Source organism: Corvus kubaryi, unplaced genomic scaffold (assembly GCF_017639235.1).
Source record: "Corvus kubaryi isolate FWS band 111438036 unplaced genomic scaffold, C.kubaryi_AGA036_p1.0 37397, whole genome shotgun sequence".
Taxonomy (NCBI): Eukaryota; Metazoa; Chordata; class Aves; order Passeriformes; family Corvidae; genus Corvus; species Corvus kubaryi.
Window position 1 is genome coordinate 15,943,720 of NW_024581136.1, and position 16,169 is coordinate 15,959,888.

A 16,169-nucleotide genomic window follows, 5' to 3' on the forward strand; every position below is an offset into this window, starting at 1 on the left:
CCCCCCCCCCCCCCCCCCCCCGGAACAATCCCTACAAATACTCGAGAATTCATGCACAAAGAAAACAGATATTTGCATTATAAAAGGAATTGGAAATGTCATAAAGCAGAGTAAGAAACAATACTGAAGTAATATACAGGGAACCTTTCACTTCTGGATCACCTGTGGAGTGTGCTTAGAGCTACTTAGTCTGACACTGAACTCTAAAGCAAGAGAGAAAAGGAGAAGTGCTCACTTCACTGCTGTACACAGGGCACTGGAGCAACTAATCCCTCCCTCACCCAGAAACCTGCCCTGAATCTTCCACATGGCAAGGGATGGAGGGAACATAAATAATTACATCCAGACTCGCATTCCAACCTGCTTTATAATCCTATTATTAGTATAGTGCCTGGAGTGTTTTGGATGTACGGCCAACTGGGTGTTGGAAAAGTCTGTCTTGAGACAAGGAACACCCTGGGGAAGGTGGAAACCTACTCCCTGATTTGAGGCTCCTATCAGTGCAAAGGCAAGTGGCTGGTGCTGCCAGGTTTCCCAACTGACCACAACTGCAGCACAAATGTTTTCTGGGCAAATTATTGCGTTCATTTTGCTCCTCATTCTTTCCCAGCCTTTCACTTCCCATCCTTCATAGTCAGAGTTTCATTCATCCTCTTGATTTTTAGCTCAGCTCGTTCAAACCCCATAGTTTAGAAAAGCTTCCTTTTGCACAGAAGACCTTGTTTTTTCCATTCCATTTGAACACTCTCTTCTACTGTTAGAAATGAGCCAATTAAACCTACAAAGGCCCTTGTCAGTAGTCCTTGCCTATCGTATTTACCTTCCTAAGATAAAGGCACTTGAGAACTATTGACGGAGTTTAACCCTGCACTGCCTGCAGAGCACGGGCAGCTCCTGCTGCTGATCTCAAATGAGACTCGAAGGTAAAAAGTGAAGCAAGTGATTTTCACCAAGCGAGACAAGGGGCAACCCAAGCCCACAGAGGAAATCTGTTGTTCAACCAAAAATTGAGGTAAGTCCTTTCTTAGGCTGTCTCTGGCTTTGAGTCTTCAGTGTACAAGACAGCACCGAGCTTTAATAGGTGCAAGCTGCCACTTTTCTCTCTCTTCCTACCATAAAGAGCCTCTCCCTGCAAGTAAATATTCCAAAATTCAGTGACAGACACCTATTGTTATAGCAGACACCACGCTATAGCAAGCACAGATTCCCTCCAAAGAAAAAGCCAATTAATTGCATGTCTTACAATTTGTTAAAAAGAAAAAAAACCAAACAAAAACCCCAAAGTTTAATTGCTTTTTAATATAAAATCTTTACACTTTCTGCAGATGATTAGGTTATTTCACAGTTTATTATAAAACATTTTCTGTTATCATTAAGTGAAAATTAATAGTTTTCTGGTGTAGTGGCTGGAGTGTAGTAACTGCAGTGACACACCAACATGAATTTTAAGTTGCTGCGTACGGCAGCAGTACAAATCTGACCTGCCAGCCAGAAACAATAGACAAAAAAATCCGAGTATATAAAAATTAGAGCTTACATTTTTCAAGGTATTGAGCTTCCCTTTGTCACCAAAATAAATGGCAGAACACATAAATGGCAGAACTTTCCTGGAGTACAAGGCCTGAATTAAACGGCTAAAGGGTAACTGCAGGTCTGGGTTCAGAAGCTGTTGGAAGCTTTTAGAGAGAGAGAACTGGGTATTTCAATGACTCTTTTTCCCTGGGAAAACTGCACACATTTCATACATTTCACTCTTTTTAGAGAATGAAAGCAGACAAAAAAGTATTATTCAAGTAGTGCTAGGGCTCTTCAGAGAACACAAAATTGGGGATGGTGCAGTGTTTTAAATTTTGCTGAGAGGGCTCTGCAGTCAGATGGAGATACCACCTCAGTCCTGCTCTGTAAAGTGAATGCAGATGCAAGCTTTGATTTAGACATTCAGTCCTACATGAAAACATTTAACATAGAACTTGCCAGCAAAATCCTTCAGAAACCGCATGATTGCTCCATGTCCTTGAAACAGCCACAGCTGTCTGCCCCACTGAGGTCCATCCCAAAAAACACTTGATGCTCACACAACACATTTTGTCTCTGTGTGCTCTTAATAGGCTTCCGTTTACCTGCTGGAGTACAACCTGTCAGCTTGGCCACCTCAAATGCCTGCAAGCCTCAACGGTATTTGTTTCTATCCCTTTTCTTCAAAGCCAGGCTGAGTAAAGGCAGCCAGGAGGGTTCAAGCATCAATACACCACTGGCAGATGCTCTTAGGGGGAGCAATTTCCTGCCGAAGAGTTGGCAACAGCCACCACAAGCTGCCCCTCTGAAGTCAGCTTTGTCCTACTTTGCTTAGTTTACTTCTTTAGTGAGAGGTCACAGTCCTGTGCACAAAGTTTGAGAAACTTCAGATGTCGTGTATGGTATCACATGGCTCACCACAGGGTGAAGGTAAGAAGATGAGAATTTAAGTAAAACTACCAAAGCAGGAAGGGACAGAAGTGCTTCCATCCCTTGCTGTAATCGGGAGAAAAGTACAGTATTTCTCAAGGGTGTTCTTAGGAGTCTCCTTCACAGAGCAGCCTGTGTCCACGGTAGAGCTTTACAAACATCCTTCCTTTTAATATCTATGTATCAACATAGTGCTTGGCACTAACACTGGGTTCACTGTATCTCTGCATTGAGCCAACACCACTCCTTTGTCTCAGGACCACACAAATTCCCTCCTTGCTTCAGACATTTGGAGGGAAAGCACAAAGTGCTTCTGGTCTCCCAAGCACCTGCTCAGCATTCAGAGAGCCTCTGTTATTTCTGTCATCGTGGTGAGCTGCCCTTGATTGTCCTTCCAAGGGCCAGCTCTCTGGAGCTCTCCAACCCATTTTTACCCACGTAGCTCCAATTCTCTTGGACAGGGAAGACTATCTTTCATCTGCCTCAAAGACCATTTTGGACATGGGAAAAGAAAGGGAGCTTTATGCTACTTTGCCTACAAGGACACCTGCACTCAGGTTTTACTGGAGTACAGCAGTATTTCCAGTCACCTAAAACAACTATTTTTGGGGGTCACTTACAATCAAACCTCATGAACCACAAGCAGACATGCCACCTAACAACACATTTGGTTCTAGGCCTTATGTGGAATAGAAAGGTGGTCTGCATTTCTCTTTTTCTGTTCTCAGCACATCCTGCTCTGAAATTCAAACTTCTTAAAAAGCTTTTCCCTCCACTCTGAAACATCTGAGTAAGAGCTCACTGTGATGAGGAGCCACTGATTTCAGAGGAGATCAGAATTTCAAGGTTACTATTTTAAGCTGGCCTTAAAATTTTTACACTGACAACCATCACCTAACAGCCCTGGTTTAAGGAAAAAAATGCAGAATAAGGCTCCAGCCTTTGTCTCATCTGGTCCTTGAAATTATAATTCTTCCACAACAGAGAAGTTAATTGAATTCCAAATTTAAATGTACCTCTAAGACAAGAAACACACTGTACACATTACAGCATCCCATGGTGAGAAAGAGTCTTTGATAGAATTAGAATTTGCTTTCTTGCATCTCAAATGCAAATTTCTCTGGAGATAGCTAAAAAAATCTGGTAAGAAACAAAAAACTCTTCAGCAATAAAATATTTTTAGTACATAAACAAACCAAAATATTCTCATTTGCATACGGTACATCTTCATCTCCTGTGACATTTTCTATTTTTATCCTATATGACAATGCTACTGACAAACTAAATAACCAAGAAAAGCAGGCGACATTTCTGATGCCAGATGCTGAAGATCAATAGCTATTTCCATGAGTTTATGGCATAATTAAAATTTGTAACAGGAATAATTTCCTCTTCAACCCCTCAGGCGAAGTCTAGAATTATTGACTAAGTCTAAGTTATGTAGTGTAGCATTTGTTATTATGTTTATGGATAATATAAAGGATTTTATGCTTTTTACATGTAATCTGGTAAGTATGGAAACAGTAACTAGGAAAGAACTCTCTGTATCAGGAAAGCAAGAGTTATAAACATTTTGTTGTTCAGGTATGCAGAAGACATGGGTTTATATAATTATCTGCTAGTTAAGCTGTGCTACAATTTACAGGGAGTGGCCACAATGCCCATGAACTACCAGAGAATGGAATTTCCAGTCCCTCAGAGCTCACAGTGCCTTTGCCCCATGAAGGCAGCATCCCAGGGAGGGGGGTGCCAGAGTCACTGGTGCTGCCAGGAGCTAGAGCAATATATGGCAATTTAAATTAAATTTACTGCCGTATGGGAATGGCTTTATATTTATAACCCAAAGAGTCTGCCTATGCTTTCCTCTACCCAAGGATTACAGACAGCAAAGAAGAGAGCAGAGCTGATCAAGGACAACGACACATCACATCCATAAGAAAGGAGAAGCAACAAATCTTCTGCACAATCATCATTGCCATGACTTGGGTTTGCTGTAACTTCAGACTTTCAGGTCAAATAGACTCAGTTTATAAGTGAGAAGATATGTATTTGTTTGCTGTCAGCCGTAAAAACTCATGCCTGGGCAGTGTAAGAATAACAGGATTGTTTCTTGCTCATGCCTCAATCAGTACTAATAACTACACAAACCAAATTAAACCCTCTGATACCAGTGCAACCCCATTACTTTCACTGCATTTTCACAAATAAAACAAAACTAGAAAGTTGGTAAACATATCTGCTGATGAAGCACAAGAACAAATATAGTCTGACTCAGTCCCTCTTTGCAAGGCTAGCAGGAATAAAATGTGGTAAACTTAATTGTGTTAGGAAGGCACAGAAAATCTGAGCTTACACAGACAGCAGAAATGCCACTTTTAAAACCACTATTTGAAGGAAAAGATGAATATATATACAAATTGACAAAGCCAGCTATTATGCCTAGCACTATGGATTCACAGTAGCATTCGGGCTAAAAACCACAGCTCCGTTTTCTGTAACTGTTTCTATACAGGGATGGATTTAGTAACTTTAGCTTATGCTTTTTATTCTCCTGAATGCTAAGAAGAGCTTCAGGATATGACCAAAATATAATCAGAACCATGAAACAAGAAAAAGTCAGAGGCAGCTGCAGCAACACTCCAAGAGAGCTGACCCTTGGGACCAGGCAGGCCCAAAGGAACCCTGTGGCTCTCCATCAGCTGGAACATGAGAGCGGACCCTAAAAACCCCAGAATTTAAAAATTTGATTGGAAAGCTCCAACACCACACAGAACATGCACATTTTTCTCAAAAGGGAAGAAGATAACAAGTCTCTTTGAAGAGACTCTCTCACCGTTGGTTTGCAGTGGGTTCTAGCTACTTGCCTGGTATACATGAAGTCAATCTTTGTTGCTTCTCTGATTGCTGACTAAAAGCAAAATGAACAGTTTTGCAGTTATTGCAGAGTCTCAGCTCTATATATCCCACAACCAGGAGATTAATTAAGAGACCAGGCCTTGAGGGGGGTGGGGGGGAAACAGAACCAAGCAAGCAAACCACCCAACACAAAACCAACCAACCAGGAAAAAGTATTCTAAAGACCTGGATCAGAATGACATTGCAACAAAAACCCAACCTTGCTTGTCTTTTTAAAATATGTCTCAAGAACTCACTGCAAGACATGATGGCATTTAGGACACTGTGGTGGTCATCAGTGGAGATGCTGGTTTTTCAAGAAAAGGAAAAAGACAAATAAAATAAAACTTCTCACCATCACCACCTTTTTCCACTAGGACTATGGAATGAAATTCCTGTAGAGAGACAGAAAAATTTTCAGCCACTTCCAGAAAACTTCCAGTACTTGAAGGAGGAGGAAAAAAGAGAGCTTTTCAGGACCTGCTATGAATGCAGAGCACTCTTTAGTTTATGAACTAGTTCATATCTGCATAAGAAGTTTACATAAAACTAGATTCCCTTTGCCTGAACTGCTCAGATCACATTGATATTCCCTCCGCGCCAAACCCCACTCTTTACTTTTCTCCTGTAAGTGACTGACTTTCAGAAAAAGAGGTACAGGAGCAGCCAAAATAAACATAACCCTTACCACACACTGAACAATGATGTATTGGGGGGAAAAACCAACAGTTTCCCTTGGATCACTTCCCTAGTTGCAAACACTGAACCTGACAGAGCCTACTGCTGACAAGGGTTTATTCCTACATTTGGTAGGATTTCAAAGTTTAAAGCAGCTTTATGAGGAAAAGTTTTCAGACACTTTGCAAACATCATCCTCTTGCTGTGCATCTACTACTTTCAATTTCAGTTTTACTTCTTGCAGCAAGATGTTGCTATCTTGTTTCATTTTCAGGCACACATATCAGGATGCAATCATCTGCAACACACCTTTAAGAACTAGAAAGGATCATAACAGCAAAATCACAATAATACCAAGCAGATTGTGAGCTGGAAGTCCTGGGCTTGATACCCAGTTTTGTGGTCAATTCTCACCACTGCAGACAGATTCAGTCTGATCATGCTTCAGTTTATGCAGCTTTCTCAGATTTAATATGTTTATATTAGTGATAATATTTCTGTAGAACTGAAATCTCAAATCGTGATTCGTGAGCACACATAAACTGGAAAATGAAAGCTAAAAAATCCCAGATATTCCTGTGATAAAAGAGTTAAAAGCACCCCGAAAATGCTAGAATGACTTCAGCTGAAATAAAAAGAGTGCTCTGTGCTGTTCCAGCTGCTGATGGCTCTGTGGGACTATTTAAATCTTGTATTTTTCACAGCACTAGGATAGTGATCAGAACATACTTCTCCAGCTCTCTGGATTCATCACTTTGAAATGAAAGTCAAAAATCTACAGGAGGTAGCAATAAAATGAATTATTTTAAATTACCCATTGTTACTGTACCTGGTTGGGGAATAGAGCCAAGCTGTGCAAGAAATGCTGTCACAGGAAACCCTGGCTATTATCATTCAGAAAGAGCCAAAAAGGGACCCAATGATGTTCTCTGAATAACTGTCCACAGAGCAAACCTCGATTTGCAGGGCTGAGGTCATCCAACGCCAAGGGGAGAGGAAGCACTTTTACAATGCACCTTCTGAATTACCACTTTTTGTTAGAGAACCCCCCAGTTAATAACTGCAGCTGATTACAGCATTCATTAGCATTATTCAGAATCCTGCTCAAAAACACAAACCTGAAAGAAAATTCTTCATATAGTCTGGCAAGCTGGGTAAACCTAGTGGCCAAGAAGCCCTCTCAGCAAGAAAGACATTTGAGATGGAAATTTGCTTTCTGGGACATTCCCTTCTCAATTCCCACTGCTACACGCAAGCATGCCAGGATCTTTATGTAGGCTCTTGATATTTTCCTATCACCTTTCTCAGCAAAAAGTAGTAGCTGCTTCTTTTAGACCTGGTCTGTAAATATTTCATGAGACTACATATATATTGATCTAAAAATCAACATCAGAACACAAGAACAAACCCTAAGGAACACACACTCGGAGCTGATCCAAAGCCCAGATTAATCATGGAGGGAATCTGAACTTGCTGGAAACTGCTTTTAGAAATAATGCAGTTGTTTAATCATATATCTATATTAAATATATATATAACGAAACCAGTTATAAAAATGCTTAAGTTATGCTAATAAACAGCACATAAGGAGGCCTGATAAAACCCAAATTTTTCACGATGTTTTATTAATAATGCTCATACGACTCCTCTCATTCTTGCTCACTTACTTGTGCCTCTCAAGACCCAAAAGAACAAGCTGTTTTAACTTGAAATTCTCAATTCACCTCTCTCCTCTGTGGGCCAGAGGCAAGCACAGATTACACACACTTAGCAAGCCACCAAAGTTGCTACCATCATCTAGCAACACAATACAGTGTATAATCAATTACAGCTCATGGACAATATCATCAAATTAAAATTTACAGTAATTGCATCTTGTGGGGCTTATATTGTCACATTCTCCAGTAAACAGTACTTAATTCATGGGAAGACTGAAAACAATTACTCGTGTGAAGGCAATGGATCTTGATTCTAAAAGCAAAAAACCCAACAACAACAAAAAGGGAAAAAGCCCCAAACCACCACAAAAATACAAGGTATTCTCAGCGAGTTTCAGTGCACTTCTGGAGGGCTCTCAGTGCACTGCCTCAACAACGAATCAATCTATGGCTGCCAGTCAAAGCCCCATTGTTCAGAGTTTTGCTCTTTTCACTTGTCACACCCAGGCTCCGGGAATGGGCTCTGAAACATTTCCAGAAGCAGCAAAACAACAACAGAACAGAACCAAGGGTTAATTTATTCTCTGGGCTTACTGTACTTGGTGCAAAACAAAACCGCTGTGACGGCAGAGTGACCTTCTATTTACTGATTGACCAGATGGCGAGAATTACTGACTTATGTAAGCCCCAAGCCTCCTTCCCCATCTGACGGCTGCTGGGGGAAATCAAATAAAGGGCTCTGCATAGTCTTTAGTGCTCCAGCCTAATCATCACAACACCATTAGAAGAAAATGCTGCAGGGAAAGGCAAGAAGGGAGCAGGACTGAAACCCTGGATCCTCAAACCCAGGTTTTCTTTCACAGCAGAACTGAAGCCATGGGTACAGCACAGCAAGAAGGTTTGTGCACCTGCTGCCCAGGCCGTATCTCTTTTGCTAATGAATAAGTGAAGCCAGCCTCCAGGGCTGTCAATCTGGCACTTTTAGTAATTCATACAAGCCTTAAAGTTCTCTAAAAATAAATAACGTGAAAAGGAACCCAAGTTGTTTCACTAGCAGTGGTTTTGACAGGTATCTTGAGTAATGTTAATCTTTGCACCTTTCTTTCCTTAAAGAAATACCAGCTGAATCACCAATTATTTGGGATAGTTTCTAAAAACAAGCACAAATGGAAATAAGGTTGATGGCAACTGATAAAAATGAAACTGGGGGTGTGCATGTGTGTTTGCATGTGTGCACACAGAATATTTTGATTTAAAAACCAGAATTATTGTGCAGCCCTAATTCTTGTCCCATTTCCACTAATGCAAACCAAGAGGAATTCCATTTGACTAAGCTCACTTAGGCTAATGGAGGAAAGGTACGAATTAAGCCAGAATCACAATCACAGTTCCCAAAAGGCCTGTATAAAATACAGCGTGATTGAAAATATTTTCCATCAGTTTTATTCGTAGATTATATCGGCAGAAGTGACATAGCTCCTCACTTACAGCACAAAAAGTAAGATTGGAATTAGACTGGATAACCTTCTGAGCAGCAAACCCCTGTAACCACAAGTCAGGTCCTGAATGAAGAAAAGAGAGAAAGAAACAATACCAATTCTTTCATTACCATGCCTGAAATGGTGTTTAGACCTGTACAGCATTGAATATTCCTAGTGCTTTATTCAATATTAAAATCTGGATCAAAATCTAATTTGCCACCATATGGTTTCTGGATAGTTCCTACATTATTATTAACATACAGAAAAAAAAAAAAAAGAGGGGGAAAAAAAAAAAAGGCAGTGGAATAAAAGTCCTCTGTGAACTAAACCTGCTCCAGCATTAATGGAGTTATTCCCTATTAAATATGGGAATCTGAGGCACACATTTGAACCCCTGGATTACATGTGTGCATGCATATAAAGAATAACTTCAAGGGGAAAACAGTAACACACCTTGTCATAGACTAGAAAGTTACCACTCCAGCTCTCAGAAAACCTTTTGCAAATTTTACAATAGTTTAAGGATTCTTGCAAAACACAACATAGACACAAAGCTTTATCCCTTGTATGCAAAGCAGGAGAAAGAGGTCAGGAAGAGACTGGTAAAGTCAAGCAAAAGAAAAGCATGGGTTGAATGTCAGGGGAAAAAACACACTGAATGCTAAGAAGATAAAATAATGGAATAATTCCTCAGGAAGATACTATTTTCTGGGATATTAAAACAGCCTGTTGAAAGAAAAAAGGGCTACTGGGAAAACATTCTTTCTCAAAGCAAGAATTTGACATTCATGTTGCAAAAGAAGGACTAAGCAAGATTTATGAAGTGTTGTGTTCAGGATTCTACTGAAAATTTAAAATACCTAGCACAGAATACTCTGTTCTTACAGTTAGTCACACAAGTGCCCACAAGGGCTATTTTGCATGCATGTATTGGTGTAACCTCAGCACAGCCCACAAAACGAAAAAAAAAAAATAAAGGCAACAACCTGGAATAAACCACAAATGCTAAACAGAACCAATATCCTTCATCTCCCTGCATCTGCCATGCCCTGCTCACATGCAACAGGCACGAAATTTGTGCAGAATAGTTGAGCAAAGCACTTCCTACACAAAACCATTTGCAGAAGGTTTAACTAAGCCACAGAACAGTAACCCCAACATCCACAGATCATCCAAAGTTTAAAGCAACCTTTACAGACAATACAGTGCCAAATGTTTACACGATCTTATCAGACCTTTCCTCGCCCTCCTAAATTCAAGCAGGGGATTTTTTTCAATAACGTATTGCAGAAATGAGTGAGGTGGATTTCCTCCTTCCCCCAAAACACATGCAAGGACACGTTCCCTCCTGTGGACACGGTGCCACAGCCGGCAGCAGAACAAGCTCCCACACGCAGACCAAGGATGCCCCAGAGCTCCCGAGAGCACAGCATTCCACAGGCTGCATGTTCTTACCCGGCTGGGCTGCACTTGCTGCACTGGGCTCATTCTCTCCCATTTCCACAAAATTATAAACTCCCCTGAAAGGAGCCGAGCTGTTCCAGCCAGTGGACTTGGTCGCCGTGCAAATTCCGACCTCCTGACTTCCAGCTGCGGCACGGTAACCCTATACCTGACTTTCTTCTGGGAATAATTAGTATCCTGCTTCCTGAGCTACCTGAGCCTGCCTGACCTGTTTCTCTATAAACTGACATCATATCCTTTGATCTGATTTGATTAACATGTGCTTCGGGCAAGGCTGCTTTGTCTCCTCCTGGGCTCTCCTGCTCCTTCGCTCCCCACCCTCTCCTTTCACTTTCACACAGGCAGCAAGATGAAGCATATCTCTGTTTCGTGGCAGGTGTTTTGGACAAAATGCCAAAGGCCACAGAAAGTTTGCAACTGCTTTTAAAGAACCTCTAAATCTGCATTTCGTAGGAAAACTAAACGTTAACTATCAACCCAGTGTCTGGGATGGGAACTTTGCAGCTCTCCACCGCAGAGGACAATGATTGCTGCCGATGTAGCGCCCCTGGGAAGAATCTTTGCAAAGAACCTCAGACCCAACCCATCCTTCCCCTGCCTTTCCCAAGGATTATCCCCAAGGAAAATGCTTTCCTTCAACACTGCAGTTTCAATATTATTTTGACTGTTTAATAAAAAGGGCTTCTAAACAAAACAAAAAGTTGTTTTGCTTGTCTTATCCTACCTCTCCAGCACAAGGAGATAATCTTATCCAGCCCCACTCCCAGCTGAGTTCCAAGAAAATATTTGCTCTTTTCTGCCGCATAAATCAAATAACAGGTGTCTGATACATTTGCAATCAATTAGTTGAAAAAGTACACTTGTCTCTCTGCCTTCAAAGTCAGTTTTATTTCAACATTTACATTTGCAACTGCCAATGACAAAAATCAAAGAGAAGATACAGCATTATTTTAAAGGAACAAACAATTGCAACTTAAAAGAGTTAATTAGCTCTTACCATGTTAATCTCCATCTGGATTACACTCAAAACAGTCTAATCAACAGCGTTAGAAATTTTTTTAATTCAAAAGCAATTAAGTCTGTTTTTAAAACTAAAATGTGTTGTCTTTTTCTTCCCTTTTTAAAGTACTGAAACAGAAACACAGAGGGTAAAAAAATGGAAGATGAGTTTTTCAAGATCATTTGATCATTCAGGCTAGGTAAAGCGTACCTTTCAAGTAAAATTTCTGAAACAAACTATGTTAATTCACACAAAAATCTCATTTAGAAGTAAGAATATCCCCACAAGCAGTAACATCCCTCAAGGTAAGCATCACATAAGCAGAAGTAAAAAAATATTTATGTCCTGAGTTTTGCTATAGAAAGTAAATCAGACATCCCCCAAACCTCAATCATTCAAACAGTGAATTCCAAAAGACGTTTTCACTTGGTTCACAGGAATGCAGGCGTTCAAAAGAAAATGCTCATGCTTTATTCTTGCCTGATTATTAAATTAGTTCAGTTAAGCCAACCATTCCACAGTCAGAAAATAATCTTTACCAAGAAAGCAAAGAGAGAAGAAAAATGAACTAAGTTTGAAATTATGCCTTTATTGTTTTATTTGTTAGCTTAGCTGAGCTATTGCTACGTTATCCCCCATAACCAGCTCATGGCCCAAAATATGCAGTCAGTGGTTCCTACAATTCACCAGGCTCATCCACCCTACTGTCATTTACTGCCAGTGAGCTGAAGCTGCCCCTGGCCAGCTCAGGGTCAGAGAAAGGGGTAAGACTCCAGCAGACACCTGGGGAACCTCCCCTGCTGTGACTTCCAGTTCCAATGCTGAACATCATCTTGTGTAAATTTACTGAGTTTTCACTGGAAAGTACCAGCGAACCATTCCACTGAAACATCCGTTCAGTGGGTGGAGGTTTTCAGCTCAGCTCTAGTGCAGCTTCCTCTGCGTAAGGACAGAGACTAAATGAAGTTATTTTTGTGTGCAGAGAAATGAGTAAGTAAGAACTTTGGTGGCTTTCTGTTTACTTCACGAGTGAAAAACCAAAGTGGTCTTTCCTAAAAGCTTCTGTTAGGACAGTTACTGAAACAATTGTGCAAGAGCCTTTATTAAAGGGTCTAGGTCTATTCCTGCTTTTCAACCAGGTCCCTGCTAAGAAAAGAGATACCTCAGTTGCCCAATCCTTTCCTGGGGACAGCAGAGGAGCACATACAGAAACTTCCCTCCTTGACCACCTAACTCAGGGAAGTCGAAGATTTGGTGCTGAGTTTCTATAAACAAGTTTGAGTTGCTCTATTTTTAAAAGACATGTTTAAGAAAAACAAGTTTATTTATCAATGAAGTTCTGCAGTGCAAAGCGAAATGTATTTGGTAATTAACTGAGGAGACAGAAACATCTAAAGCATTACTGCCCTCTCCAAACACAAACTGTCCATGTCTTGGAAGAGAAATCCTTAATCTATGTTAGTATTATTTGTAAGCATGGGAAAAATCACAATGATTAGTTTTTACCCTCATTACTGTATTCTGCAAGGTGTCCCCCCACCCCCATAAAGAGAGCTACTCATTCCAAAGAAAACTGAAGTGTAAGGCAACAAAAATAACTCTTCTCCTTAGCTACTGAGTACCAGCACTTCCCTCCAAGAGTAAGATTTTGATTTTAGGCTTTTAGCACCTACAGAAGAATTTTGTAGTTTAAGTTCTAGCATTTTCTCACATCACCTTCTGTTAACTCTTAAATATTCTTAAGAATTCAAGAGATGAGAGTGATAGTACTGAAAATACTTCTTCCCTTGAAATGAAGCCTACAAGTGGGAATAGCACAAGAAGGACGGAAACTCAAGATTTTTCACACTCCCTCTCCCAACAACAACTGACGGTGAGAAGTGGCTTTCTTGCTTTTATGTTCCCCTAAAACTGTTTGTTGTGCTCAGTTGTGTGCAATGATTTAAACAGAGTGTTTTCCAAAGGAGGAACTCTTAATTCATTCACCCTCTCCAGAAAAACCCAAGTGTGAAAATGCAGTGGCTTTGTTCTGCTCCCAGAGAAAAAAAACAGAGAAAGTGATTCTGCATTTACTGCACATCAGATACAAATATTTCTCAGTCTAAAGAGTGCATTTGACAGTCAGTGAACAGAAACATAATTTGATGATTGTTGTGATCAGGGCTAAAAAAGAGAAAATTCAGTTATTATGCTGTGCATTAAGCCATGGCAAGCAGATCACTGCATCATCCTGCTGACACCATGGGTGACTTTAAGCCTAAATTCAATGTCATTAGAAACAGAGCACACTCCACTAATAGTGCTAAGAAGTGGCAGAGAATATTAATTTTGTCACAAGTTTCCTAGAGTAGCTCTGCAAAGCTAGAGAGAGGCCCTCACAACTGAAAACCTTTAGAAAAGCAAAGGTTTCCTCTATGTGCTGGCCCAATGGCTCTCAGGACTCTCGCTTTTACTCAAGAATATTGTAATTTTATAGAACTAATGCAAACAAAGCAATATCACCAACAGCTAACTGGTGGTGTCATTCTTTATTGGTAACATGTTTTGTTACTCTACATACTCCACAAAGGGAGCAGAAATACATGTTTTGGGGTTCATTTTGTTTTTTTCTAAAGAATATTGTTCCAATGTTTCCAAGATGTGAATAATGAGACTCTCTTATTACATGTGAAATTGCACAGATAATAAAAATAATATCTAGAACTGAAACATAAGAACTGTGAATATGCAGATTTCTTTTACACTGTTGCTAAGATGATTCTGATCAAGGCTCTTTGAACATTTACTCCTTGATAACCATGTGTTTTAAAGTGTATCACAGGAGAGAAGCAGCCCACCAAGTTTCTTGCAGTGACCACCTGTCTGGCATCATGGGCTGACAGTGTTGACAAGATAATAATAACAAATATTTCACCCTCAACAATGGCAGGAGTGCTGGGAGAAAAGGGACAGTGCCAATCCTGTCTGCCTCCTTAAACCAGAGGGACACAGATTCTGATGTTTGTATATTGTTGGTGCTCAGGGTTTCTTGTTGTTAGTACTGGTTGGTTGTTTTTAAGAGCAACATGGCTATTTCATTTATCTCATGAAAAATGGTACAGCAAAAGGAACAGCATGATTTGGTTTGCCTCCAACAAGCAGTTGTTTAAGCTACAACCTCAATTAAAACAGGAGATAGGATGGAGAAATATTTTCTTCCACAATTAAAATGGACTAAACACAAAGGCAAGGATAATCAGTCTCAAAAACCACAGTGAAAAAGGTTTTCAGTGTCCATGCAAATGATGCACTAAAAAAAAAAAAAGCATGAGTTCCAGCAGCAGAGACCTTGCACAAACAGCACTGAGCAGTGAGCAAAGCCCAAGAAAGACTTGCTCCATCATGGATGAGAAGCTCATCCCACATTCCTCGCCTTGCCCAAGTTTTACTTCCAAGTCTAGTTGTGCTAACCACTTTTTCACCAGTTACAAGGATATTGTGGTATAAAACTTCACTCAGATGCAAACATCACCACTTTGGAGCTTAGTGAGAAACAAAATAGATTTGCTCCCATTTATTTCTAAGCATTAATCACAGCTATCTACTAAAGGTACCAGCAAAGGCTCCAAAACACCGCTCTGACCTGAAACTCACTGACGTGGACTGAACAGAATTAAGATTTAGGTCTTCCAGATCCCAGAGGAGGTGTTTTTCCCCCTGGCCGCTTTGCTGGGGATGCTTGCACAGAAGAGCAGTCTCCTTTTTCAAAAGCACATCCAGCAAAATGACTGACATGTTGTTCAAGCTCTCCCTAATCCCTTGCTGAGTGAGAAAATCACATGCCAAGGGAATTTATTATTATGTAGAAAGAAGGTGGCTTCATTATTTTTTGTTGTTTTGTTAATAATGCATACATTATTTTCACAATACCTGAATTATGGGTAATTGTTCTGTCTCTCTGAGACTTATCAGTCCTAACATGATTGACAAATGTACCAAAATTTGTGACCTGTTTTACCTTTGTGAACATAAGAAAACTCAGCATCTCTTCTTCACTCTCAAAACTGATTTGGAAGGCTGAAACAAGACCACTTTCCTCACAGAGGTATTTTTCCCTCCAAAGAAAACAGGTGCTTTATCAAAATGCAATTTTTTTAAGTTCCTTTGAATTCCATTTTCTAATCAGTTCCCGCTCCTCAGTTTTCAATCCCAGAGCTTTAGCAACCAAACCTCAAAAAAAAAAAGTTAGCAATCAAAATCAGCAATGGCCTCCTGATTCACTTCTAATGTTTTATACTTCCTAGTTAATGAAAATGTAAGTCTGTAGAAAATAAATAGCAACTCAAGCTTAAGCAGCTTCAGACCTCAGCAGCTGAAGGATGAGTGCACAGAAGCCAAAGCTACAGACACATTACTGTGAAGTTGGTCTGCAAAGGTAGAAAAAAGGAGGATTAGTTTCCCCTGTTTCCTTCTAATTTGGTCTTTTCTGTATTCAACAAAATTAAACTACTATAAAGGTCTGATGCACAGGAGATGATACTTTTTAATCTGGGGCTATAAGTGATAGTA

The 16,169-nt window shown here is 40.2% G+C and overlaps 1 protein-coding gene across 6 annotated transcripts in view; it reads right to left on the minus strand.

The window, feature by feature from the left end:
- The window catches only part of NAALADL2 (N-acetylated alpha-linked acidic dipeptidase like 2), a 421,951-nt gene that overhangs the window by 309,017 nt on the left and 96,765 nt on the right, over positions 1-16,169 (minus strand). Inside the window, exon 1 of one of the 6 annotated variants that reach the window (XM_042041848.1) lies at positions 10,613-10,755. The exons of 4 other annotated variants lie outside the window; for them this stretch is intronic. In XM_042041848.1, the coding sequence (XP_041897782.1) occupies positions 10,613-10,655 (43 nt within the window). In that variant the 5' untranslated portion in view covers positions 10,656-10,755. Of the gene's footprint in view, positions 1-5,695; positions 5,889-10,612; positions 10,756-16,169 lie in introns of those variants that run through there. One more of the 6 variants, XM_042041855.1, reaches the window with a different exon arrangement.